Source organism: Vombatus ursinus, unplaced genomic scaffold (assembly GCF_900497805.2).
Source record: "Vombatus ursinus unplaced genomic scaffold, bare-nosed wombat genome assembly UNPS02014932.1, whole genome shotgun sequence".
Taxonomy (NCBI): domain Eukaryota; kingdom Metazoa; phylum Chordata; class Mammalia; order Diprotodontia; family Vombatidae; genus Vombatus; species Vombatus ursinus.
This window is the reverse complement of record NW_020954710.1, coordinates 6,518,359-6,544,002: the sequence shown is the minus strand read 5'-3', so window position 1 is coordinate 6,544,002 and position 25,644 is coordinate 6,518,359. Positions and strand designations below refer to the sequence as shown.

The following is a 25,644-nucleotide window of genomic DNA, read 5'->3' as shown; positions in this document are numbered from 1 at the left end:
GTGGAGTTGGAGGACAGTCCTCATTCTCACTGTCATGCTGCTTCTCACTGGGTCATTGTTTTGTTAAACTTAGCAGACTTTTGGAAACAAATTATAAATAGTTTTGAGGTTTTTGTTTTATATGCAGTCTTTTAAATTTTGTTTATTTGAATTGTTTATTGATAGATACACTTAGAATAAAAAAAATGTAAAAAATAAACTTTATTTTGGTTCCTGTGAAAGAAAGCTACATCTGAATAAATTAATGGTCTTCAGCATCCTCAGTATCTGTCACTCCTTGGTTCTAGGGAGATCCCTAGAAGGCCCATCATTTCGTGAATTTATTTTGCAGCGTTTTGTTAAATGACATTTGAACAGCTTAAAAGGTACCATCTCTGTCTTCTTAAGGATCTCTTAGGACATGATTTGGACTCTGGGGTAAAACTATTTCAATACAACTTACTAGTTGAACTGGTAGAATTTGATGCAGTGTTACTGAGATTCCAATTTTTTTTTTCCTTTCCATTAACCATTTCTTCCATCAAAGCAATCCATATTTCTTTTGACTGTGGGGAGAGATCCATCTTGGATCTGTGATTTCACCAGAGTAGCAGTGCCTGGGCTAGACACTTCCTAATATGCAGATATAAATCAGTGACTGTTCTCTGCCCTAAATTGTTAGCGACTTTCACCTTGGTTATTGAAAGGTTAAAGGCTAAGTGACATATCCATTGGCACTGAGTCAGTATGTGTTAGAGATAGGAGTTGAACCTTGCTTTCCCTCAGTTCAAGGCCTGTTGTCTGTCGTCTAGCTCTAGCCCATCCTGGATCTCCAGATAATCAATATTAGCTATCAAAGACTGGCTTTCAACATTTTTCCCAACTTTTAACTAATTACCATATATGATAGGATAGGTAGGGGACGATTATTGGGGAAAAACTTTTTTCTATGATTTCCAAGCATATTTTCTTCCCTCATCTTGCTATTTTTTCCTGGGAGAGGAGATTTGCTTACTGCCAAGGCAAAAAGGAAAAAAAAAATCCTTCTATCCTCTTGCAGGTCTAATTTCTCTCTGACATCTGGGCTTTTCTCTTTAACCTAGGCTCCAGAATTGAGCTCAGCAGCTGTTGATTTTCAGTCCTGGTCAGCATAATAGCGGAATATTCCTTATGTCACTGTTCACCTGACAAACCTGGGTAGTTCTGAGGCATATTCTATTTATAAGCACTTTTTTAATAACTAGATTATAAGTGTATGGTTAAACCATAGAGTATTTACATGGGTTAGAATCTCAGGTGGGGGTGTCGGATAGTGTGAACACACTGGTACTTAAGTCAAGGGAAGGAAAGAAAGCATTTCAAGTACAAGGGAGGTGGGATGTTGGTGAGTATGAAAAAGCAGGTTAAAGCTTCCATCCATTCTCGCTAAAATCTTAGGAACTTAAACCATTTTCACATGCAGTTCGCCATTAGCTGATGGACTTTAGAGGGTAAAGAACGTTTCTGGCGGTTTGTTTTTCTCACAATTCAATAACTGTGTCTCTATAGTTGGTGGTGATTGATCATTAGCCACTGTTGGAGTCGGAAGCCTGTGCCTATGACACAGACCTTCTTTTGTCTATGACTTTGATTTCCTGTTATTCTGTGTTTGGTCTGTGGATAAACCTTTGTGATACAGACCCTAACCTCCTCTGTCTTGCTTTCTCAACAGTGTTCTCTGATTTTAAGGATTTGATTGGCCAGATTTTAATGGAAGTGCTAATGATGTCCACTCAAACTAGAGATGAAAATCCTTTTGCCAGTCTGACGGCGACTTCCCAGCCAATTGCAACTGCAGCTCGGTCACCGGACAGAAACCTGATGCTTAGTACAGGATCCAATCCAGGAACGAGCCCCATGTTCTGTAATGTGGGTTCCTTCAATGCCAGCTCACTGTCCAGGTCAGCATGGTTCCGTTTGAATGTCACCTTGAACCAAACCTAGCTAGGAGTGACGTACGGGAAGAATTTATCTTTCAAGGTTCCTTTTTAATGAGATTGGATGAGGTCTCACACTGTTAAAGGTGGATTTGGTCACCAGAAGTATACATCTTTTCTCATGGTTTTCTGGTTTGTGGTTAGGCCATTAGAAGCTTAAGTTTTGGGAAACAGATGTTGTGTCTGATTAGTATAGTGAGCTTTGGATGTAGGAATCAGAAATGCTGAGTCTTAACACTGTCCAGCATTTAACTCATTACGAGTGTCTGCATGGCAGATGTGTGCTCAAGGCTCAGATGTAAAAACAGGTGCGGCCCTTGCTTTATGGGCCCACAGAGGAGGGAAACATGATGTTAGAAAATGAGCTTTCCTGTACTTTGTGTAGTCTTTCCTACTTTCTTTCTTCAATTGCCTTTTTCTTCCCCTTTCTCTTCTTTTTTCCTTTCAACAATTAATTTAGCCTCTATGACACTAGTCCAACTCCCAATACCCCTTTCTCAAGCTATGTGCCAGTGACGAGCTCCTCTTGTGCCTCAGCTTCCAATGCAGCCGTTCCGATATCTGTGCCTTCCATTTCGCTCAGTCCTCATATTCCAGGAGAAAGCCCTTCAGGAAGCCAGGCTTCGTCTCCGAGGTATCGCCCTTACACTGTGGCCCCACCTTGGGGCTTTTCGACTTCTCCCACCCCGCGGTCCTCGAGCCTCTCAGCTTTGTCTAGCTCACCAAGCCCGCCTGCCCCGTCGACCAGCCCTGCCAGACAACGACCCACAGCCATGGGCCCACCCTTGTTTCCTGCTTCTCCAGGTCCCACGAGCAGGCGTCCCTCTGCCCTAAGGATTCCTTCTAGGTATTTTCTCCAGAAGAGAGTTGTCTGTGTGGAGTGCTGGGGACTGGGCAGTAACAGATTTTGGAAAAATTGGTTTAGCACTAACCTTAGATATAAGCATCTCATTTTTCTGTTTTGAGTTTAATTAATTCATTTTGTGGCTAACTAGTTGTGTAGGCTCTAATCCCTGATCCCATGCTTCTGCCAGCCTTGGTTTGAGAATGTCATAGGGTTGAGACCTGCAGAATCATGATACTTTCCTTGTAGACCTCATTCTGTTCTGTTCTGCAGAAATTTTGGTTGTTGGCAAATTAACCTCCATAGAAGATCGGCATAGAATTTGAATGTTGATACTCAGTGGATCGCTTTAGATTAACTTCTGGATTATTGATTTGACATGCATCTCACTTTGAGAGCGGCTAGTTTCTAGGGTTTAACTACCCTTGAATTATTGTGGCCAAGTCTGCCTTCTCTCTAGTTGCTAAAGACGAGGGTAGACCTAACTCCGATGCATATTAATATGTGTGTGTTTGCATGTAAATATGACCTCCTTAATAAGCAGGATCATAGTTCTGTTTCTGTAAGTTTCTGTGTGTAACCCAGTAAGTTTCTGTGTGTATGCTCCATGTTTCCCACAATATGGCTGATCTTAGCATTTGCATGTAGATGGAAACAATTTTTGTGGTTCGGAGGGAAAGCTGTTGCCAAACTTTTTGTTACCTTCTTTGCTACACTCCCTGATGGCACTTTTTTACTTTTGTTGTGGTAGTCCGTACGACCATCCTTTCTCCTTCCTCTTCCTCGCACTTTCTGATGTGTCTGGGGAGAGTAGTGATGAAGAAAATGAAGATGATGATGGTGATGATGAGGATGAGGATGAAGGTGGTGGTGATGATGATTTTGCTTGTGTCCAGTTTGGGTCCAGGTATCAGAGGAGTGGAGCTTTATTGCATGCAGAGGCACTTAGGAACTAACCTTTCACTTCATAAGCCCTGCTCTAGGGGTACTGGGAAGGCATGCTGGTGGAGGAAGTGAAGTGTGTGTAGAAACCAGTGCGGAGAACAAATGAGGAGCTACCGCATGTATCTGCAGATGAGAAAGTCAGCTCAACACCGGGGCTTTTTCTTAGTTACAAAACGTGAGGAGATGGAATCAGCAAACCTTCCAGCTGTCGTGGAGGCTTTTTTGTTGGCTGTCAGATACGTAAAAAATTAGGAGCCACGTTCTCGTGACAGTGCAAAGGCATAAATAGCCACTGACGGCAGAGGGGAAGAACAGCTTAGCCAGTTTTTTCTCAAGCTGTGTTTAGGCAGTTGATTGAAGTGTCCTATAATGCATGGGTTACAGTAGGCCAGCATCGACAGGAGGCAAGAAATTTTTTAAAGATTCATTAAAAGTACATTTATGGTCAGGTGAGAACTTCTCACATAAGCCATTCACTTCAGTAATAGAAGTAGAAAGTAAGGTACAATTCATGACTTCATTAGTCATTCTTCCACGAGATGCCAGAGAGTCATTTTAAAAAAAAATTTTGTTTCTATTGGTGAAATTATTTAAGAACTTTTTTTCTATTAACCTACCAACCCATAACTTTGCCCTTAAGCAAAGATTTCTTCTTGTTAAAATTAATAATAAAAAATTAGTAATTCCTTTCACCACTGTCTGAAAAATAACTCGAAACTATGAGTAGACGACAGTTGTGTCAGCAATAAGGTAGAAGTCAGATTTACCCTTAGTTAAATCTGGTGGTTGCAAAGAACCATTAAGATGGAATTTGAGGAGGTTGGTTGGGTCTGGAGACTGTTCATTGTGCTGGGCTCAATGTTGTCTCACCCGTAAGTTCACAGAGAGCTGGCAGCTTGCTTATGTAAGATAAAAGCCCAGCAGAATTGATACACTTTCCATGGCCTGGTGCATGGTCTCTGTTATAAGTATTTTTGTTACTCCAGTTCAGATAAATTATCTTTAGAAGCAATGATTCCCCTACCTCATCCCTGTTGATGTAACAATTATTCTCTAATAATGGATTTGAGTTACACTCTGGTGCTGGGTGCTGAGGAGTGCTCTAGCTCTATGATCCTAATTGATGGGAAGAAAAGAATTGAGTCGTCATTCATGTATTCCCTCCCAAACCCCTGTAAAGAAGCAGTTACTTTTAACTCCCCTCACCTCAATCATATCTCATACCTTGTATAGAAAAAAAAAAAAAAAACACTTAAAATCCAAAATCCCCCAGCAAAAGGGCAGGACTCATACACTAAGAACTTTCTTAAATTTCTTCTTATTCTGCTAGAACATTTGTTTTCCTTTTTCTTTTTATAATAATTTTTATTGATTTTTTTGGTAGTAACTACTGTTCTTACTGTATCTCTCCTCTGTTCTTCCCAGAGAGTATTCTCTTAAAACTAAAAATTTTTAAAAGAAAGAAAAAAATTTCACAAGATAAATGAACTTTAAAAAAAAAGAAGTTGGACATGGCACACAGTGCTCCACATCTTTGTTCCCCTGCCACTATGAAGAAGTAAGAAGAAGTGTCTTCTCCCTTTCTCCTTTGGGTCAATCTAATTTCAGTCAGTTTTGATTGTTTTGTTCTCTCCAGAAGCGATCACTTAGCCAGAAAGACTTAGCTCTTAAGTCTCACCTGGCCACCAAACCCCAGGCCGCTTGCAGCCCACAATACTCCCAAGTGGACCAGAACCAGATTAAAATGCAATCGGGGAATATTTTAGCAAAATAAATATAAGTGCAATAAACACAGGACATCACATTTTAAAATTAAGTCAGTCTGCAAATACAGGGATCCTTAAGGACAGACTAGTGGCCACCGGTTTTATTTTGAGTTTAACACCATTGCTGTAGGTAACTCTCCAAGGCTCTAAGTTACAGAAAGCTGCCAACTTGTATTGCTACAGAGATTCCAGCGGTTAATTGCATTTGCTTGGTCACTACAGAGAAACTGGACATTGAACTCTTTAGTTTTTACTATTTTATTTGGAAAATAGTTTGGTGGTTTTTCTTCCTTTCCTCCCTCTTTATTAGTATCGTTTGTTTTTACATCATTGTCATCTCCTATTATATTGTTCCTCCCTTTCCTATGTAAAGAGCCTTCCTTTTATAACAGTGAATAAAAAGAAAGGGGAAAAGGCAGTTCTGTCTAGCCAGGCAAGCCTCACTGGAGTCTGGCCTTGTATATAGTGTACCCAGAGTCTCCCACTTCTGCAGTGAAGGAGGGAGGAGGGCATTTCTTCTCTCTTCCAGGCTAAACATTAGATTAGACCACAGCATTTTTTGTTCTCTCCATTAATATTGTTCTTTTTGTGTATGTTATTTTCCTTATTCTGCTTCATTCATTTTTCATCAGTTCATGTCTTCCCATACTTGTTCGAATTCTTCACATGCATTGATTCTGCTAGCCTAGTAATATTCCATTACATTATCCTACAGTTAGGGCAGCTAGGTGGTGCAGTGCACAGAGTGCTGGGCCCAGAATCAGGAACACTCCTCTTCCTCAGATCAGATCTGGCCTCAGACACAACGAGGTGTTGTGACCCAGGGCAAGTCACTTAAGCCTGTTTGCCTCAGTTTCATCATCTGTAAAATGAGCTGGAGAAGGAAGTGGCAAATCACTGCAGTATCTCTGCCAAGAAAACCTCAAATGGGGTTACAGAGGGCCCATCAGTTGGGGAATGGCTGAACAAGTTGGAGTATGTGATCATGATGAAATACTCCTGTGCTGTAAGAAACTATGAGCTCGGTGATATTAGAAAAAACACGGATAGACTTGCACAAAACAATGAAGAGTGAAAGAGAGAACCAAGAAAATGTCTCCAGTAACAGAAATATTGTTTTAAGAACAACTTTGAGTAACTGTCATTTTGACTATTATAAATACCCAAATTAACTACAAAGGACATATGAAGGAAGACACTATCTGCATCTAGAGAAGGGACTACTAAATAGAAATTTGTACAGTATGGATTCATATATATACATTTGTGTCTAATGGTAGCCATCTCTAGGGCTAGGGGGAAGGGGGAAAAAGTTACATGGTAACTTTATTATATTTTTAAAAGGAGCAGCAAATTGTACATAATAGATTTGCAGTTTCATGTACAATCAGTATTTTTTTATTCTACTGTGTTATGGAAATGCTTATTTTATTTCTTAAGTTCCAAATAAAATAAAATTTAAAACAAAACAAAACAAAACAAAAAAGAGTTGGACACGACTGAAAAACGACTGAACAAAAAAACCACGGTCAATATGTGCCTCCATTGTTGTGCCCAACAGTGGAGGTTCTTCTTGGTTTCTAGTTCTGCTATAAATATTTGGGTGTACATGGGCATTGTTCTTTCTGTTTTTCACCTCTCTGGGCATCTGTGCCCAGCAGTGCAATCTCTTGTTAAAAAGGTACAAATATTTTAGGTGCTCTGTTAGTGTGATTTCAAATTGTTTGCCAGAATTCCTAGACCAATCCTTAACTCTTCCTACAGTGTATTAGTGGGCCTATCCTCCCATGACCCATCCAGCCTTGACTATGCCCATCTTTTCTCACCTCTGCCAATCTGCCAGGGGTGAGGGAAAACCTCAACAATGCTTGGCTTTGTCTCTTATTTATGATTAGTGGCAATAGTTCACATGGTCATTTAATGCTTTGAAATTCTTTAGCTAACTGTTCATGCCTTTGACCACTTAGCCAATGAGGAATAATTCTTGTTCTTAGATATGTGTTAGACCTCTATATAGAAATCTTGGCAACATTTGATGCAAAGACCATTGGTCCTACTTCCAGCCTGGCTCCTGAAGCAATCATCCAGGGGAGCCACCGATGGAGAGAAGGGGCCAGTTGTTCCCATAAACTACTACTACTACTACCAGAGAAAAGGCAAGCCTACATAACTGAAGAGGCAAGACATCTTGAGGGAGAAGATACTGGAGGTAGCGTGTTTCGTGCCACTGCCTCAACCACTAGTTTCCCTCAGACCCTGATAGAATCAGCCCCAAACCCTGAGCCAAAGATCCCTAGGAATAGAAGGGCCTCCAGGTTGCTGACTGGATTTCCAATTCAATTCCTACAGTCATCATCTAAGCCTGCAGGGCTTCTCAAAACGATGGGTTGCAAGTGGAAAAAGTTTCAGCAGCCCCGATCTAGAGGAGTATCAACCTTTGTGGAGATGCAACCTGACGACTATTTCTGTAGGTGCTGTTAGTTATAACCGTTGACTCTTCAGCAAGATGCTGATAATAACAAACTTTCATTATGAATAAATTGTGAGTGCTGTGGGATTTGATCTTCTTTACAGCCTTAGAAAATAGTGTCTTTGCCAGCTCTCAAGGTTTAGAGCAAGTAGGAGTGAAAGGAGTAGCCAGAAGTCGCACTGCTTGTTTTAAAGCAGTAGCATTTGGCAAGTATTTTTCCTTAGACTTGGCCCTTTAAAGATTTTTACCTAATGTGAGTCAAGTCACTTGAGCGTCTATCTACCTCTGCTTTTGTCCAGTCAAACTAAGTAAAGGAAAGAGGATTGGAAGGGGCAGTGTTTTCTACCTCTAGTTGCTCCTGGCAGTGCCGTCATACTAGGAAGGATTCAGGATCCTAGGTGAGAGGAGCTTTATAGTGTAGAGACGCTCCTTGTCCCAGAAGTTAGACCCGGTGATGTGACAGGTGCTTATCCCGAGGACAGTGTGTCCAGTTGGGAAGAAATGGAAATGGACTTATCCCTGCCTGGATCTTGCATGGTGGGAATTTGAATGTCACATACCATTCTCTTCTGTGAATGGGGAATTTGAAGAACACAGAGTAGGTGTTTGATATAAGATTGCTGTTCTTGCTCTGCTGGTGATTTTTTTTTTTTTTTTTTTTTTTTTGTGATTTGTGACATGCAAATACATTAAGATTTTTTTTTCTTTTATTACTTCCATTCATAAAGCTTCAACCTACCAAAAAGTGCAAATACAACTTGTGTTGAAAAAAAATTGATGTACACAATCCAACCGTCTAAAAATATGTATTTTAGAGGGGATTATTCACGTGAAGCTATGTGCTATTCCAGAATTTCAGAGTTTGACAGGACCCCAGAGGCCAGCTACCTGAGACTAGATGTGACCAGGAATGCCCTCTGGAGCAGAGCCAAGCAGTGGTCAGCCAGTCTTTGCTTAAAGATCCCTGGGGCTGGGGAATCCACTGACTTTCCAGAGCAGCTCATTGGACTTTTGGATAGTGCTCGTTGAAAGGAAGTGTTACCAGAAGTCAAAGCTAAATCTGCTTCTTCACAGCTGTCCTGTGTAGTTCCTGCTTCTGCTTTCAGGGGCCACGCGGAGCAGTTTCCATATAAAAGCTCTTAAAAAATACTTGGTAACAGGTACTGTCTCCGCATTTCCTCTGTCCCTTCCCCACCCCAGTATCTTTGCCAAGAAAACCCCCAGAAGGGATCATGAAGAGTCAGACATGACTGAAACGACTAAACAGCAACAGGCCTTCCCTACATCGTAGACTCTGGAGCTAGAAGTTTTTCATGAATTCTTCACAGAATCCCAGAATTTGGGAGAGGAAAAGGAGCTCATTGACCATCTAGTCCAACTCATTCATGAAAGACATTCCCCAGTATCACATCCTGACAAGTGGTTTGCTCGAGTCAAGCCTTTGCTTGATTCCCTTCAAAGCAGCCTATTCCATTCCAGGAACGCTCTCATTGATTACTGACATTAAGTCCCAGGTTATCTCTTGGCAACTTTTTCCTGTCACTCCTGGTTCTGCTCTCTGGTCCAAACAGAATGTGGGCAGATTCTCTTTCATGTGGCAACTCTTCAGATACCCGAAGACAGCTCACATGTCCCCTGAGTCTTCTCCAGGCTAAATATTCCCCGACCATTTGACCAGCCCTCAGAAGATATGCACTCTAGCACCATTACCCTCCTCTTGCCCTTTGAACTCTCTCCAGCTTCTCAGTGAGCTCCTTCAGCTGTGGCTTCCCGACTGAAAAAAAAAAAATACTCCAGGTGAGGCCTGATGTTCGTCATCACGTCTTATCTGATGGGATTAAGTATTCCTGGAACCTGTGCAACTCTTTATTTAGCACAAGATTGTGGTAGGTTTTTTTGCTTCCATAACACAGTAATGATTAATATTGAGTTTGCTTTCCACTAAAAATGTCCTTTTCTGAACAACTGTTGTCTGTCCATGCCTAGATCTATCTTGTACTGGTGATGTTAATTTTTTTTACCCAAATATCAGAAGTTAACAGTTGTCCTCTATTGAATTTCATATTGTTTCATTTGGCCCAATGTCTAGCCTGTCAAAAAATGTTTGGATTCTGAATCCAATACTCATTTTATTGTTATCCCTCTCTACTTGGTGTCATCGCCAAATTTGATTTACTTTTATCCAAATCATTGATAAACGTGTAAAATAGAATAGGGACAAGTCACCAAGCAGCTCAAGTCAACAAGCATTTATCAAGCGCCTCCTGAGTTCCAGGTACTGTGCTAAAGCACTGTGAATACAGAGAGAGACAGAAACAGGCCCTGCCCTCAAGGAGCTCATAGTCTAATGGGGAGACAATCTGCAAACTAGAAAAAAACACATGCACACTAGAAAAAAATGGAATAAATTGGTGATGATCCCATAGGGAAAGAACTGGCATTAAGAGGGACCGGGGAAGACCTTGCAGAAAGTGCACATTGAGCTGACTCAAAGGAGATCAAGGAAGTCAGGAGGTAGAGATGAAGAGGGGGAGAACTGCAGGAACCAGGAGCCAGTCGGTGTGTGCGGAGCGGCAAGGTGGCCAGTGTCGCTGGATGATGGAGTGTGGGGAGGAAAGTAAGGTGGAACAAGACAGGAAGGGTAGAAAGAGAGCCAAACAGAGGGTTTTCTGTTTGCTCCTGGAGGCTATAGGGAGTCACTGGTGTTTATCGGGTGGGGGAGAAGGAATGACATGGCCAGACCTCTGCTTAGGAAGATCACTTGGTGAGCCGCATGCAGGATAGACTGGAGCGGGGAGAGGTTAGAGGCAGTGACACAACCAGCAGCTATTGCAGTAGTCCAGGTGTGTGAGGCGGTGAGGTCCTACCCCGGGGGGTGGCAGTGCCAGAGGAGAGAAGGGGGCACAGATGAGAAATGTTACCAAGGTAGAAACAGCAGAACTTGGCAACAGATTGAATACGCTGGGAAGTAAGAGCGAGGAGACGAGGATGACATCTAGGTTGTAAGCCTGGGTGACTGGTAAGATGGTGGTGTCTCACATAGTAATGGGAAAGTTAGAAAGAGTGGGGAGTTTGGGGGGAAATACGAGTCCATTTGGGGGCATGTTTATTCTAATATACTTATAGGCTATCCAGTTTGAAATGTTCAGTAGTCAGGTAGAGTGCAAGACTGGAGGTCAGAAGAGAGGTTAGGGTTGGATAGATAAATCTGAGAATCACCTGTATGAGGGAAAGCTGGGTGGAGATCCATCCAGAGATGGAGAAGAGACTGAGAGAATAGTCAACAGCTTGGAAGAGAGCCAGGAGAGAGCAGAGAATCAGGAAGAGGGTGCGGACAGGTCAGGTATGATGAGGATTGAGAAGTCCATTGGATTTGGCATCTGAGGGATCACTGGTCACCTTGGCTCAGCACAGATCTATGGGCTACTCTGTCAGGTTGACATAGAACCAATAACAACCACTATGTGAGTCTAGCCATCTGGCTTGCTCAAACCACCTAACTGTGTTACCTTCTAGGCCACATCACTCCCTCTTCTCCACAAGAATAACATGAGATTTGCTAAAATTTTGGTAGACTATCCATAGCATTCCCCTCATTAACTAGTTTATTGGTTAGTCTGGTATGGCCCATTCTTGATAAAACCAGATTAGTTCTTTTGTAATCACTGCTTCCCTTTCTGGATGCCCACCAGTCGGCTTTTTGATGATCAATTCTAGAGTTTGCCTAGGAATGGAAGGCAAGCTTACTGAATTTTGGTTTGTAGATTTTCTTCCCCTTTTTGAAAATTGGGATACTTACCTTTCTCCAATCTTGAATCTCTTTCATTTTCCATGATATTTTTAAAGTGCCACTTAGAGCAATTCACCAGTGACCATCACTTTTGTCCAAACTTCTCATTTTAAGATGACCAGAGCCATACAAAACAGAATGCTAATTCAAACCCATTCCCAGATCTAGTGGCAAGCTGCTATTTCCATAAAACATTGGTTGCATGAATGCAGTGCTGTACGGAGAAGTAATGATTCGGCACCATGTAGCTTGCAATAGCTTCCCATCGTAAGTCAGGAAGCAAAAAATGTTAGGAGAACTTAAGTACTTTTAAAAACTTAACATGTCAATTCGTTGAGCACCTACTTTTAGTTTTTTATTTTATAGGAACTGAGAAAAGACATTTCTTTCTCTATCTTACTGATCATATAATGTTGCATAGGAAAGCCCATTGATGAGTGGTCTTCAAGAGCGTCTTAGAGCAGGCAGAAAGTTGAAAGCTTGTTCCCCCAAATGCAGAAGGGCACTGTGCTCTTTGTGTGTGAGCTCTGGGCTTGTGGTGACCTACCACTCCTCAGCCGAGCCTCTCCCCCCTCCCACCTTCTGCCTTCCCTACTTGTCTTTGGTTCGTAGGGCTTTATTCATCTTGTACTTCTTTGCAACGTACAGACGTTGCTATCAAACTGCTAAACAGACACACAAAATTCTGGCAAATTGCACCAAAAATCATTGATATAAGAACAAAAGGAATAATACTGAGTTCCTTTTCAAAGTTTTCTTTTGATTGCGTCCTTTTTGCTGGAAAAGAATCCTCTTAGGAAGCCAAATGGTTAACATACCTAATTACCTTCTCAGGGTGACTGGCCAATGGATATGTACCTGCTTCTTTAGTCTGTCAGTAAAGTTAGTATTTTTTACTGAGATAGTACAGTAATTCCTGAAACTATAGATCAAATTAACTGGAGTTATAAAGCCTCAGACGCAAAACTGGCATTATTGTCATCTTACTTGTTTGGAACTGTCTTATGATACTTGTTCCTAGAAAACCAGACCCATTCTAAGGTTCACTTTAAAGTTCTAAGTGCAAATATGTACAAGGTCCCTTTTCTGACCTTGCTTTGCTGCTCAGGAGCTTTTCTCAGATTTCTTGGGGTTTTGTCCTTTATTATATTGTGATTTGTCAGTTCCTTTTTATTTTATTCTTCCTGGCCTATTCCTCAATCATCGTTAACCTTTGTGCCTTCAGTGTATATCAATAAATCAATTTCTGAATTGAAAAGAAGACTTGGTATGTGGTCTGCTGATTAATGGTCTAGCCTCCTTTTGCCTTTTTTCCACAATAACCCATGGTATATTTTGGATCTGTTTGGAAACTCCTTGCATTTTATAGTGCTGCACAGTTTATGGAGTACTTTTCCATCCATTTTTCTCATTTTATCTCTTGACAACTTTATGAGATAAGCAGAGCAGATATTCTTTCTCTCTCTCCTTTCTTCCTTCCATCTTTCTTTCTTATTAATCAGCTGAATCTAAGAGAACATACTTGCATGTTCAGAGACCCAGTGTCACATGGCAGCTAAATGACCTAGCTGTTGTACAGCCCAGATCTTCTAATTACCCATTGCTCTTTTCACAACACAATGCTTGATGATTTATTGAAATTTTTTTTTGAAAACTGGGCACTCAATACTAGATGTAAAACTCACAGCTTACTGATGAGAAAAAGTTACTAATCTCCAAGCCTGATAAGGAACAAAGAGGATGGGAGTTGAACAGTGCCATGTCTCACCGTCCATCCGCAGCCCCCAAATAGCTTCATTCCAAACAGAAAATAGCCTAGTGTTAGCATTGAAGCCTGGCTTCCAGAGACTCCAAACTGGGTTTTCAGAACTTTATCCAGCCCTGGCCTTTGGGTTCTGTAAACATTCCCCCTTCAGCAGTGATGAAGGTGAGGTTCTTGTTATCGAAGGCATACGTGCCTTCTTGTTTCTTCTTGAAGTGTACCAAAATGCAGCCGCGGGCTTATTATGGAACAGACAAAACGTGGTATCTAGGGGTTGCTGTGGCATGGTGGTTTTTGCTTTGTGTGATCTGCAGGGAATCTAACAGGCTTTCTGCTGTGGAAACAAAATATGATCAAAAAGAATTAATTCAAGAAAGTGGGATAAAGAAGGTTAATTTTCTTTTTCTTCTTCTTGCCTTTATTTCCCAAGTTTGGGAGCCTCTGGTGGGGCGAATGCTTCTGATTCCTGCAGTGACCATTTCACCATTGAAACATGCAAGGAGACAGATATGCTGAACTACCTCATCGAATGTTTTGACAGAGTTGGAATAGAGGAAAGAAAAGCACCAAAGGTAGGCTGGAGTGACCAGCGGTCAGTCAGTTACTGAGCAACATCCGCTCACAGTGCATATCCCACGCTGCGTTAGTGTTACAGGGCTCATTAACGCAACCAAGGTGTGGAGCATTGGGGAATTTGTGGGGGTTTAACAGGGAGAGAATTATTGCCATTGAGTTGAATAATTTGCAACCTTTTGGGAATTGATGTGCTATCGTAACTGTAAGCCCTAGTAAGCCACAGAACCTCACTGAACTCTAATGATTTTTCCCTCCATAAATGGAGAACACGTATCCATCTCTAAAATCCTGAGATTCCTGGGTTCTATTTTGTATATTTCCTTCCAACCCCAGGCATGCCCACCTCTTTCCCTAGTGCTATGTGGCATATGTGAAAGAAAGATTGAAATAAATTAAGAACTGCCCAGTGCTGCTTTGTCAGCCTCAAGTGCAATTTAGAGCCCTGGAGATTTCTGATAGGGAACAAAACGTGCTCTTAATAAACACTAGGAGGATATTCCTTCCTCCTCCGGCCCCTCGAATGCAGGGATTGCTATGACGGACAGCATCGGCATGGAGTGGGGAAAGCTCCAGACTTGATGGCAGAAGCTCTCTCCTCGCTGTCACATGGAAGAGGAGTTAAATTGTTTTGTTTCAGCTGGGGGGACCCCGCTCGGAGAAGTCAGGACAAGTGGTGCAGGTGGAAGGAGAGGGGGCAGACTGAGAGCTGTCCAAGACAGACCCGGCTGCCTGACGCTTCCCCTTCAGGATGGAGGCTCTCTTTGTCTTTTTTATGGATGAGATTCTCATCCAAGCGTTGTGAGACTAAAGACCAGAGGTCCCGCTACGCTCAGAGATTCTTAGATTCTTGTTTTTAAGGACATACCCTTACCTTCGATGCCCTTCCTAGTTTTAAATTGCAGAACAAATTGGCTATTGCTGCACTTCCTTTATACCCACAGAAGGGCCCAGTGGGATGTGATATGGATTGGTCTGCTTGGCCACAGAGGTCATTTCTAGCTCTGTGAATCCAAGAGTACCCTTTGACATCGTGGGGCTGGGGCTGGGTGATGCTGGATTGAATGCCTCTGCTCTGCTGTGTACCTTCCTTCCCCTGGCAGTAGACATCTGGGCAACAAGAAGTTCTGTCATCAGAGGAGATTTTATTGCAGAATGTTTTCCTTTGATTGTGAATAGGGGAGGGAAGAAATTTCCTTTCTTTGAGCATTTTTCTTGGGACTGTTTTCAGTGTAGAAAAAGACTTCCTTTGTCTCTGACATAACACCCTCCACCTTTCTTTTTCAGATGTGCAGCCAACCGGCGGTCAGTCAGTTACTGAGCAACATCCGCTCACAGTGCATATCCCACGCTGCGTTAGTGTTACAGGGCTCATTAACGCAACCAAGGTGTGGAGCATTGGGGAATTTGTGGGGGTTTAACAGGGAGACAATTATTGCCATTGAGTTGAATAATTAGCAACCTTTTGGGAATTGATGTGCTATCGTAACTGTAAGCCCTAGTAAGCCACAGAACCTCACTGAACTCTAATGATTTTTCCCTCCATAAATGGAGAACACGTATCCATCTCTAAAATCCTGAGATTCCTGGGTTCTATTTTGTATATTTCCTTCCAACCCCAGGCATGCCCACCTCTTTCCCTAGTGCTATGTGGCATATGTGAAAGAAAGATTGAAATAAATTAAAATTCATTTTCTTTTGAGAGCTTTGTAATACCTTCTTAAGATAACTATGGATCTGGCTTTGTGGAATATATCAGAATCATTGAGTCAAGAATTTGGGGGGGGGGCAGCTAGGTGGCGCAGTGGATAGAGCACCAGCCCTGAAGTCAAGAGGACCTGAGTTCAAATCTGGCCTCAGACCAAACACTTGACACTTAACTAGCTGTGTGATCCTGGGCAAGTCACTTAACCCCAGTTGCCTTTAAAAAAAAAAGTTTGGTTGTGTTTTTTTTTTTAAAGCCACAGGATGAGCATGGGTTAAAATAAGTAGAACTATCTAGTTCCCAAAGCCATAGACTACTTTTTGTAGATTCAGGCATGATCAGCTTTTGGTTATCCAATAATGGAGAAGATGATGGCATGGAAGGACCAAAGCATTAAATAATATTCAAATTAGTTACATTTAGTTATGGAATATAATTTTCCCCTCCCCTACTTGTTCTTCTATGTCATTATAATTTGCTCAGGCCATGATTCAAAGTAGCTTGCATTCTCTGAGTAACAATGACAGTAGCTAGAGCATATCATCCAGCGTGTGCCCTTAGAGCACACAGTGTCAGGAGAGGCTTTAAATATATGCTAGTGTCCATTCCCCTCCCCTGTTTTCAGATGAGGATTGAGAGAATTCATTCTTGCTTTTGGCTGGTAAAACTTTTTTGCCTTCTCCTTTCTTGTGTTCCTATGTTTGGTGTTTGTAGGTTTAAAAAAAAATTATAGTCTGAGGCTCTGTTCTGTGAGCTGACTCTGTTAAAACTTAAATACTGGTAAAAAATGAAATGCATAGGCTCTTTAATATCATAAACAGGTGGCTATACAGAGAAATTCAGTTGCTTATTGATGATTCCTAGAATTTTCCAAGGTTCTGACTGGTTCATGGGCATAAAGTTAGATTTTAGTGCTTCATTTTTAATAAACTACATCTGGGAAGAAGTTCTTGGCTTCTTTTCCTTTCCTCTCACCTCGCCCCCCTCTGCCTCTCTGCCTTCCCCTTCCCTCCTCCTATGACCCCCTTCCTTTTTTTCCCTTCTCTTTCCTGGAAGGAGAAGACCCAGTGGTTGTTTTGAAAACCCCCATTACCCTTCACCAAATGAGGCACAGAGGAGTTGATAGGTATACAGGTAGAAAGCAGGTTTTCCTGAGTCATCTTATAAATAACCAACATAGAATATCCAGAGATTTTTAGCACTTAAAAACCCGAGTCTGTTTCTTTTAATATGAGATTCTGTAATCTTCTTTGGGTTGGATCGTAATGAGCGACCTTCATTATTTTTGGTTTCTGTGTGCATAAAGGTCCATGCAGCAGCAGTCTCTCTTGGTACCCTACATGCTGTGTAGGAACCTCCCATTTGGCTTCATCCAAGAGCTGGTGAGAACAACCCACCAGGATGAAGAAGTGTTCAAACAGGTAAGAGGCTTCTGCTGCTTCAGTCCAAGGGCACCCAGGCTGCCGAGTGGTGGGGTACTAGGAGATGGGGCATGTGCAGCATTTCCAAATAATGCAGTAACGAATAGCTTCCTTTCATGTGAAGAATGAAAATCATGTGGTTTTTGTCCAGAAAGAATTTTTACCAGTTATTCCTTGCATTGGGAAGGAGAGACATTTTACTGTTAGATGAGGATTTTAAAAATACTCTTCTCCTTTGAGAGGCTCCTTGCTCACCCCAGCTTAGAGGAATCGCTCTTTGCTCCTCCACCTTTGCCTGTACCACATTCTACCTGTAATCATTTCTTCCCCTTTTAGATGGTAAACCCTTTGAAGGTGACGGCTGTCTTTCTCCATCTCTGTCTTTCCATTACCTAGCATGTGCTTAGTAAATGTTGACTGAATTGAGAGCTTGATCAGGCAGTCCACAGGTTTCCTTTGAAACGTGCCACCTCTGCCAGGTTCCACTGTGAGTGATTCCAAGAAGCACCATAGTAGAGTAGAAAATGCACCTGGCAAGTGGAGGAGCGCTGCCTTCCTGTGCCCCTTGGGAGCAGGGACAAGTCATGGAGGGTCCCTGGAAATCAATTTCCTCTTCTGTAAAATGATCTCGAATTCCGTAATCCATTCCATACTTATTAAGTGCTTATAATATTCAAGGTTCTGCACTTAATGCTAAGGATACCAAGGCAAAAACAAGGGTGGTTTTTGGGTCCGTTGGCCCATGTCCTCAGGCAGGTGATATCAGAGGCATTTCTAACAGCAAAGGAGAGCTCCTTTCTTCAAGTAACTTGCAATCTGGTTGTTGAGAAGGATCAAATACATTCACAGTTAAACAGTGATGTGACAGTATATACCATAAGGTAGGATAATTGCAGTTCAGAGAAAGCTTCGTTCATATTGGCAAATTAGCCCAGTGATCTGAAGCCTCGGTGTGATATTAATGTCTCAGTGACCTTTTCAACCACAATATTGCTCTTGTTTTAAGCCCTTTTAAGATATCATGGTATAAAGTGTTATGAAAGCACAGAGTGTTGATAGAGTAAGAGACTTTGGGGGCTTTCAGGTTTAGAGCCATAGCTCACCCCTGACTGGTTTTGATGGACATTCCTGTGTTAGAGAGTGAGCACTTTCCATTAGAACATTTAGAAATTAAAAAGGTTCACAGCATCATCTCCCAAAGCAGGCTATTTTTCTTCTTCCTTCTAAGTTGCTGTCAGAAGTGACAGTCCACTTGTGCTTAGAAAAAACAAAGGGATCCGTTGTCCTGTTGGTCACCCTGGCATAGCTGTTGAGTAGTTTTTAGGCATAATCAGGTCAATCAGCAGGCATTTATTAAGCCCTTGTTATATGCCAGGCACTGTGCTAAACACGGGGGATACAAAGAAAGACAAAACTGTTCTCCCTGCTCTTAAGGCCGTCCCATTCGAATGGGGGAGACAATAAGTACATAATGAGGTGCGTAAAGGAAGCCAGGAGGGAGAGGTGAGCAGGGAGGACCCTCTTCTAGCCCTGGGGGCAGCCAGTGAAAAGGTGTCGAATAGGAAGGCAAGAGTGTTGTGTCTGAGGAAGAGCAAGGAGGCTAGTGTAGCTGAATTGTAGAGGAGGTAAAGTGTAAGAAGCCTGGGGAGGTCATGATGGGCTTGAAACACCAGAGGACTTTGTATCTGAGCTTGGAGCGTCCCTGCAGTTTGTTGAGTACAGGTATTGACGTCGTCATGCCTCTACTTTAGGTGAAATCACTTCAGCAACTAAATGATGGATGAATCATAGTGGGGAGAGATGAGTTAGCCAGACCAAGGCTCTTAGCAGGGTATTCTGTAGGCAGGGTGAAGTGACAAGGGCCAGAGCTAGGATGGTGGCTCTGAGTAGGAGCTGCTGTTGTTAAGCCATGGCAGTCATGTCTGACTCCCCATGGCCCCGTTTGGAGTTTTCTTGGCAAAGTTACCAGAGTGGTTTGCCATTTCCTTCTCCAGCTCATTTTACAGATGAGGAAACTGAGGCAAACAGGGTTAAATGACTTGCCCAGAATCACACAGCTAGTTAGTGCCTAAGGTTGGATTTGAACTCGAGAAGAGGCATCTTTCTGACTCCAGGCCCTGGTGCTCTATGCACTATGGCGCCACCTAGCTGCCTGTCATAAGAGAGTTGTGAAGGTAGAAATGACAAGCTATGGCCGAGGATCACATAGGTGGGATGAGTGTGAGTCAGGACTCCAGGACATCACTGGGCAACTGGGAGGCTGATAAGAAGAGAGTTTGGGGAGCAAAATCCTAAGTTCTGTTTTGGACATGTTATGTTTGAGACACCTGCAATATATCCAGGTCAGGATGTCCAAAAGGCAGTTGATGATGAAGACCTGAAATAGGATTGAGACCACGTTCTGGGAGTAATTTACCTAGAAATGCTCATTGAACCCATAGGGGCTGATAGATCATGAAGCTTGATAATAGAGAAGTGAAGAGGGTCCAGGACAGAGCCTTGGGGGACACACATTGCAGTTAATCTGTTAACCCTGTCAGTGTGTGGTAGTCTAATTCTACCTTTGGTCAATGACAAGGATCCTTCTATCCAGCAGTTTTGTGGAACTGTGGTACTGTGGGCTCTTTGTATTTCTAAATTGGGAGATAAAATACCAGAGGTAAAAATGTTCATTAACTTGAAATATTGTGTACACGTATGTTTTGTTTGTGAATGATTTTCTTGTCTCAGATCACTTATTGGTTTAATCTTGTTGAGTCACAGGAACGAGAGGAGCCTGATGAATAATGAAACTCATCTAACAAATGAAGGAACTTTAGAAAGGAATCAAATTCATTCCTTGTAAGCAGCCGGCTTACATATATACTGTGAAATAATACAGAGAGACAAGCTTTGCTAGAATTGGGTTTAGTCCAGTTACTAAGAATCTCACTTTTGTCTGGGGTTATTACAGCTTTATAAGTGTGATCAAAACCAGCTCAATAGTCAGTGATATTTACCCTAGCTTTTCTCTAAGAAAACTAAAATTTTTGATGACCAGGTTATTTAGCCGAGTTTAACTCCAGAGTTTTGCTCTAATTTAAATGGTGCTGCTTCCTTGTTTATTTTATCATTGAATTTTTTTTCTCTAGAAAACTAATCTCTGTTTGGTAATAGATGGTAAATTGAAATACATTTGGCTTAGGGAGGTTTTTCTCAGTTTTGAGTTAGGGGATTGACTAGATTGAATTGTAAAATCTTTGCATTAAAGCCCAATTCTTCTTTTAATGTTTGGGGGAAAACATAAACCACTGTTGGCCAGACATTATTTTTAGGATTTAATAGCTATAGCATTTCTTCAGAGTTGTAGGAGGAATTTTTTTTAATGGGAACAAATACTTTAAAAATCTAATGTAGGAAATAAATCTCTCTGTTTTGCCTTTTTCCTTAGACAAGCTTTACTAGAATTGGATTTAGTTTAGAGTATCAAGTGTAAACAGTGCTATTGAGTTAGCTTTTCTTTAAGATTTTCTTGATGATCTTAATGAAATAATTGTTGGACGTTTTCTTCCTAACTGCCCTTTTGAGATTTGCTTTTTTGATTGTAAATATTAGCTTGCCATTTTAGATGATTACAAAAATCTCTTCCTTCTACTCTAGTTGGTTCAGTTGTGGCTACTAAGCTAAACACTGGAGTTCCAGCTTGTGCTTCCATCCGTCTCCAGAGCACTTAAGGACAGTGCCAGCCAGAGGAGCCTTTGTCAAACTCTGCTTTTTAAAAGCCTGCAAGAAGATGAGTGGGGACGGGGCTTAGTAGATAGGAGGGACAAAACTCTTAGGAAGGAGAATTGTCTCGTTCTCCAAAGCTACGGCAGGTATTACTTGCAAGCTCCTAGACTATATCTTCTGACTTCATCAGTATTCAGACCTTTGGCTGCGAATCACTCGATTCAGTTTCAATGTTTTCTACTCTTCACTAATAGTCTTGACTAGACTCCAACTGAAAATGAATGTATTGAGACCTTAGGAGAAGATGTGATGAATAAACTTTGTAGTGGTCGTATGCCCAGAGTATTCTAGGGAAATATTTTCTTAAATTTGTGCAGCCCCCAAAACAGTTATCAGGTGACAATATCAATTTCGCTGTTTTCGAAAGCAGGCTATTCTAACTTTTTTTTATGTTTTCCTTATTGTTATGCTATATGTTTCTTTGGACTGAACATTTAAACTAATAGGGTAGATCTGATATTGATTTTGTTGTTCCTGTTCCCAAATTGAATCAGTAAAATGGACAGAATTAAATGTGGGAAATTCAACTTCTTGGTAAGAGTTTTTTTCCCTCCAAATCCATGAATCTGAGGAAATGTGGACAAAACACCTTTGATTTCATCACAAATATGGTTTGGGCAGGTGACCTATAGAGGAACTTCTCATCTGGCTCTTTTGTGTGAGGGTGGCAGGGGATGGAATCTGTCCTCCCACTGGAAGGCCCACCTAAAGGGCATTGAGGCCACAAAGCCATCCATCCATCTATCCATCCATCCATCCATCCATTCGTTTAACAAACACATACTTGTCAAGTACTGAGAAGCATTTGTTGAGGTTTGAGTTCCACAAGAGTCTGTTGAGCTGCCAGGTACTTAGAGGGTTCAGAGATTCCTGGGTTGTGGTCCCTTCTCTCAAGGACTTTTTGTAGCAGAAGGAATAAAACAAGGATGCGGAAAACTACAGTAAGATAAAGATGTATGCTGCGTGCCGTAAGAGGCTTCAATAGTTCAAAGAAAACGGGGTGAGCTTGGCTCACTCCATGGTGCCCCTGAGCTTCAGGGCTTGCCCTGTTAGAGGAGAGCCTTGAGCATCATTCAAGTGGTTGGGTGCCTTGCTCCTTATCTGTATGCTAAGGACCATGGCCCAGAAGAGGGGCTTTATTGAATGCATCTGGTTCCAGTTTTTGAATTATCTTAACATTGTGCTTTTTCTTTCTTTTTTTTTTTTCAGATCTTTATCCCTATTTTACAAGGTTTGGCTCTTGCTGCCAAAGAGTGCTCCCTTGATAGTGACTACTTTAAATACCCCCTTATGGTAAAGCTTTATTTTTAACCCTTTAATAGATGACTTTCTTTTCCCAGAGATTATGTTTTAATATTACCAACTCCCTTCTTTCATTGATAATTAATCCTTGCTTGTTTTCCTTAGTTTAAAATTATAACTTAAAATAATTCGATATGGTTTTTCAGAATGTTTGGCATGCGGGGAGATGAATGATGGGGGTGCATTGGCAGCCCAGAAGATAGCACTTTGCTCATGCCCCTAATCGGGAAATGTTTTAGGAGTTGAGCTACTACTGAAATGTATCTTTTCATAGGAGAAAAAAAGCAACTTCCAATTACTTTAAATTCTTGAGTCACCTGGTAATGAGCATAACATGTTTGGAATGCAGATTTAGCATTAAACACAATTCTAAGCACAAATTAAAGCAAATCATACTTTTAAGTGGAGAATAACTCCATTTCATATTTATGTAGTATATGTTTGCTCTGAATCTCCTCAGAATAACACTCTGAGTCACCTTTATTTGTGACTTGACACTATATAAGCCTCATGTTCGGACTTTATTTCCTGTGCAGAGAACATTACCTTTCTACTGTATTTCTGCACAGTTCTTAGAAAGTATTGTGCAACATACTCAGAGCAGTCAGCTAAATCCTCATCTGAGGTTTGACTGATGGTTGACTATAAGGGGTGGTACTAAGAGGAGAACTTGATTTCCCGGGCTTGGAATTTGTGACATTGGCTGTTTGGAAGAAAAATATTTTGATATTTGAAGTGGAACCTTTTTTGTATTAGATTTGAAAAGATGTAAATATAGAGTCAGACAATCTCCTTTACAAACAATTTATTAAAATATTTCAGCAGAGGCATTGAAAAGAAAAGCTTGTTTTATATACGTAAAGAAAAGCTTCTTTTCCGCATGCTCTGTTGTCCTCTTACTAAATTGCGTCTCTTGCTTCTAAGGGAACCCAAGGTGTCTAGTGGGAGAAGGACTAGATGGGGTATCAGAAAAGCAGAGTTCAGATCTTTGCTCCTGCATATGCATGTTCTGGGGGAAGCCTGTCAGGCCTCAGTTTTCTTCTACAAAACGAGGAGTTTGGACGAGATGCTCTGAGTCTATGACACCCCTTCTGGAAAGTAAACAATAGAAATGTCATTTTAAAGACTAAAATTTGAAAAGGATCATAGGATGAGAGAAATTGTTGAGAAATTGTCCTTGTGTACTGTCTTTGTGTTAAGGACCACCACCACTACGCACACTGTGTGGTTCTCTCCAGTCACATTACTCACCATAAGACATGCTGTATCATTGACGCTGTCGTTGGCATTGAAGAGTACAAGACAAGGAGTCGTTCATGTGACGTGGAGTTCAGGGTGTAAGCACCCTCCTAAACAATAGTTTTCTTTTTCTTTTATTTCCTTTTTTAAAATTACATGAACATTTCCTTCCCAAAAGGGAGCTTTTCTTTTTTGATTTAGCTTTTTCATTTGTGAATTTAAGCTCACTTGCTGTTTCAGATGAGACTTTTTGGTGTTAAATATCAACAGAATGTCGTGGTCTTGATCAGAAGACAAAAAGCCTCTGTTCTGGGGACAATAGTGTGATGAGGTGCCATCATTGACGCCTGCCCCAGAGGAGGGCATGGCCTTGGTTGGCGTGCAACTTGTGCGGATCATCTCAGCAGGAATTGTGACTGTGCATGTGTGCTCTGCAGAGGCTGCTCTGGTTACCAGCCCTTAAAGCTTTGGCTGACATCAGGACACCTACTATGGTTTATCTAGTGTTAAGCAACCCCTGTAATCCCATGATGTAGGGGAAGCACGCTTCTCATGGAAGGGCGACTGCAGGTTTCAAGCAGAATTTGGAGACTTATCCAGAGTGCCAGTCAGTGTATCTCTTCTTGCCATAATAATGCTTTAGGCAGAATCCATGGCTTTATGGAGTTCAAGTTTAGCTTTACTAGTTTCTTTGTAGGAATTTTGTATACCTTTGTGGAGTGGTAGCCACTCTGACGTCTAAAATATAGGGACAACACCTTTTTTAGCCAGGATCAATATTTATTATTCCTTAGTGCTTGTTAAAGAGATAAACAAGGGTAAAGTAGCTTGAGTCTTTTGATAGACAACTGTTTACGTATATTAGATAAACCATATTTGACTAAATCTTTCTTATTTTAATTGTAGGCATTAGGTGAACTCTGTGAAATTAAGTTTGGGAAAACCCATCCCATTTGTAGTTTGGTAAGTATTGTATTTTGTTTGTTTGTTTGTTTTTTCCTCCCGACAACTATACCACAGGTCTAAAACTTTTCCTTAAAATAGTGATATTAGGAACATTTGCTACTTACAAGGAAAGCATTTGATTAAACATTGAACAGTATGAAAATGTGAGCTATGATTATTAAAACAATATTTATAAGCAATTTATAACAAAACTTAAAAAATAAAAAGCACTTTTTTCTTGAGTAGTAGATACTTCTGATTGAATTTCAAATGTTGAGTAATGATACATTTTTTTGTAATAATGCTGTGTTATTAAGTAATCAGTAAGTATTTTTTGGGGGGGTGGGTGAGGCAATTAGGGTCACATAGCTAGTGAGTGTTATGTATCTGAGGCCGAACTTGAACTCAAGTCATCCTGACTCCAAAGCCAGTGCTCTATTCACTGTGCCACCTAGCTGCCCCTGATAAGTATTTCTTAAATGTCCACTACGTATCAGGAACTGTGGAATCTAAATCGTCTTGGAATCTACAAATGTCTTTGTAGGTCGCCTCTTTGCCTTTGTGGCTGCCGAAGTCCTTAAGCCCGGGTTCTGGGCGGGAGTTGCAAAGACTCTCTTATTTGGGGGCCTTCTTCAGTCTCTCTGTCTTTGCCGAGGATGACGTGAGTACCTGACCACTGACCCTCTGCACTTCTCGGCTGCACATTATCGACCTGCTCCTCCAAATGTTACTCCGTGGAGCTTGACCACGTTCTTTCTCTTGCAGGCAAAGGTGGTTGAAAAGTATTTCTCAGGGCCTGCCATTACCCTCGAGAACACCCGAGTGGTCAGCCAGTCACTGCAACATTACTTGGAGTCAGCCAGAGTAAGTGTTCCACCAAGTGAAATTTTTTACAAAAGAAGCACAAGTGGTTTCTTAGTAACTTCCAAGATGATAGTAAAAACTCAGTTCTACAAGCATCAGTAGCCTGCTGTATACAAGATATCGTGCTAGGACCTGGGGAAACAGTAATCCCTGCCCTCAAAGAGCTGGCCTTTTCCCAAGATGTTCTCTTGGAGGGCTTGCAGTCTGACTTGTCTTTTCAGTGTTGAAACGCTCACATTGTCTCACCTGGTCCCATTTATAAATTTAGCAAGGTGCTGAAAAGTACGTGACTCCT

At 41.5% G+C, this 25,644-nt stretch overlaps 1 protein-coding gene across 2 annotated transcripts in view; it reads left to right on the top strand.

Moving 5' to 3' along the window:
* Window positions 1–25,644, top strand: part of UBE4B (ubiquitination factor E4B) — a 141,602-nt gene that overhangs the window by 75,216 nt on the left and 40,742 nt on the right. The window contains exons 6-15 of one of the 2 annotated variants that reach the window (XM_027843844.1): window positions 1,691–1,919; window positions 2,416–2,802; window positions 3,551–3,706; window positions 13,963–14,104; window positions 15,393–15,493; window positions 17,117–17,231; window positions 22,209–22,292; window positions 24,447–24,503; window positions 25,030–25,146; window positions 25,251–25,349. In XM_027843844.1, the coding sequence (XP_027699645.1) occupies window positions 1,691–1,919; window positions 2,416–2,802; window positions 3,551–3,706; window positions 13,963–14,104; window positions 15,393–15,493; window positions 17,117–17,231; window positions 22,209–22,292; window positions 24,447–24,503; window positions 25,030–25,146; window positions 25,251–25,349 (1,487 nt within the window). The remainder of the gene's footprint in view (window positions 1–1,690; window positions 1,920–2,415; window positions 2,803–3,550; window positions 3,707–13,962; window positions 14,105–15,392; window positions 15,494–17,116; window positions 17,232–22,208; window positions 22,293–24,446; window positions 24,504–25,029; window positions 25,147–25,250; window positions 25,350–25,644) is intronic. The other variant, XM_027843842.1, reaches the window with a different exon arrangement.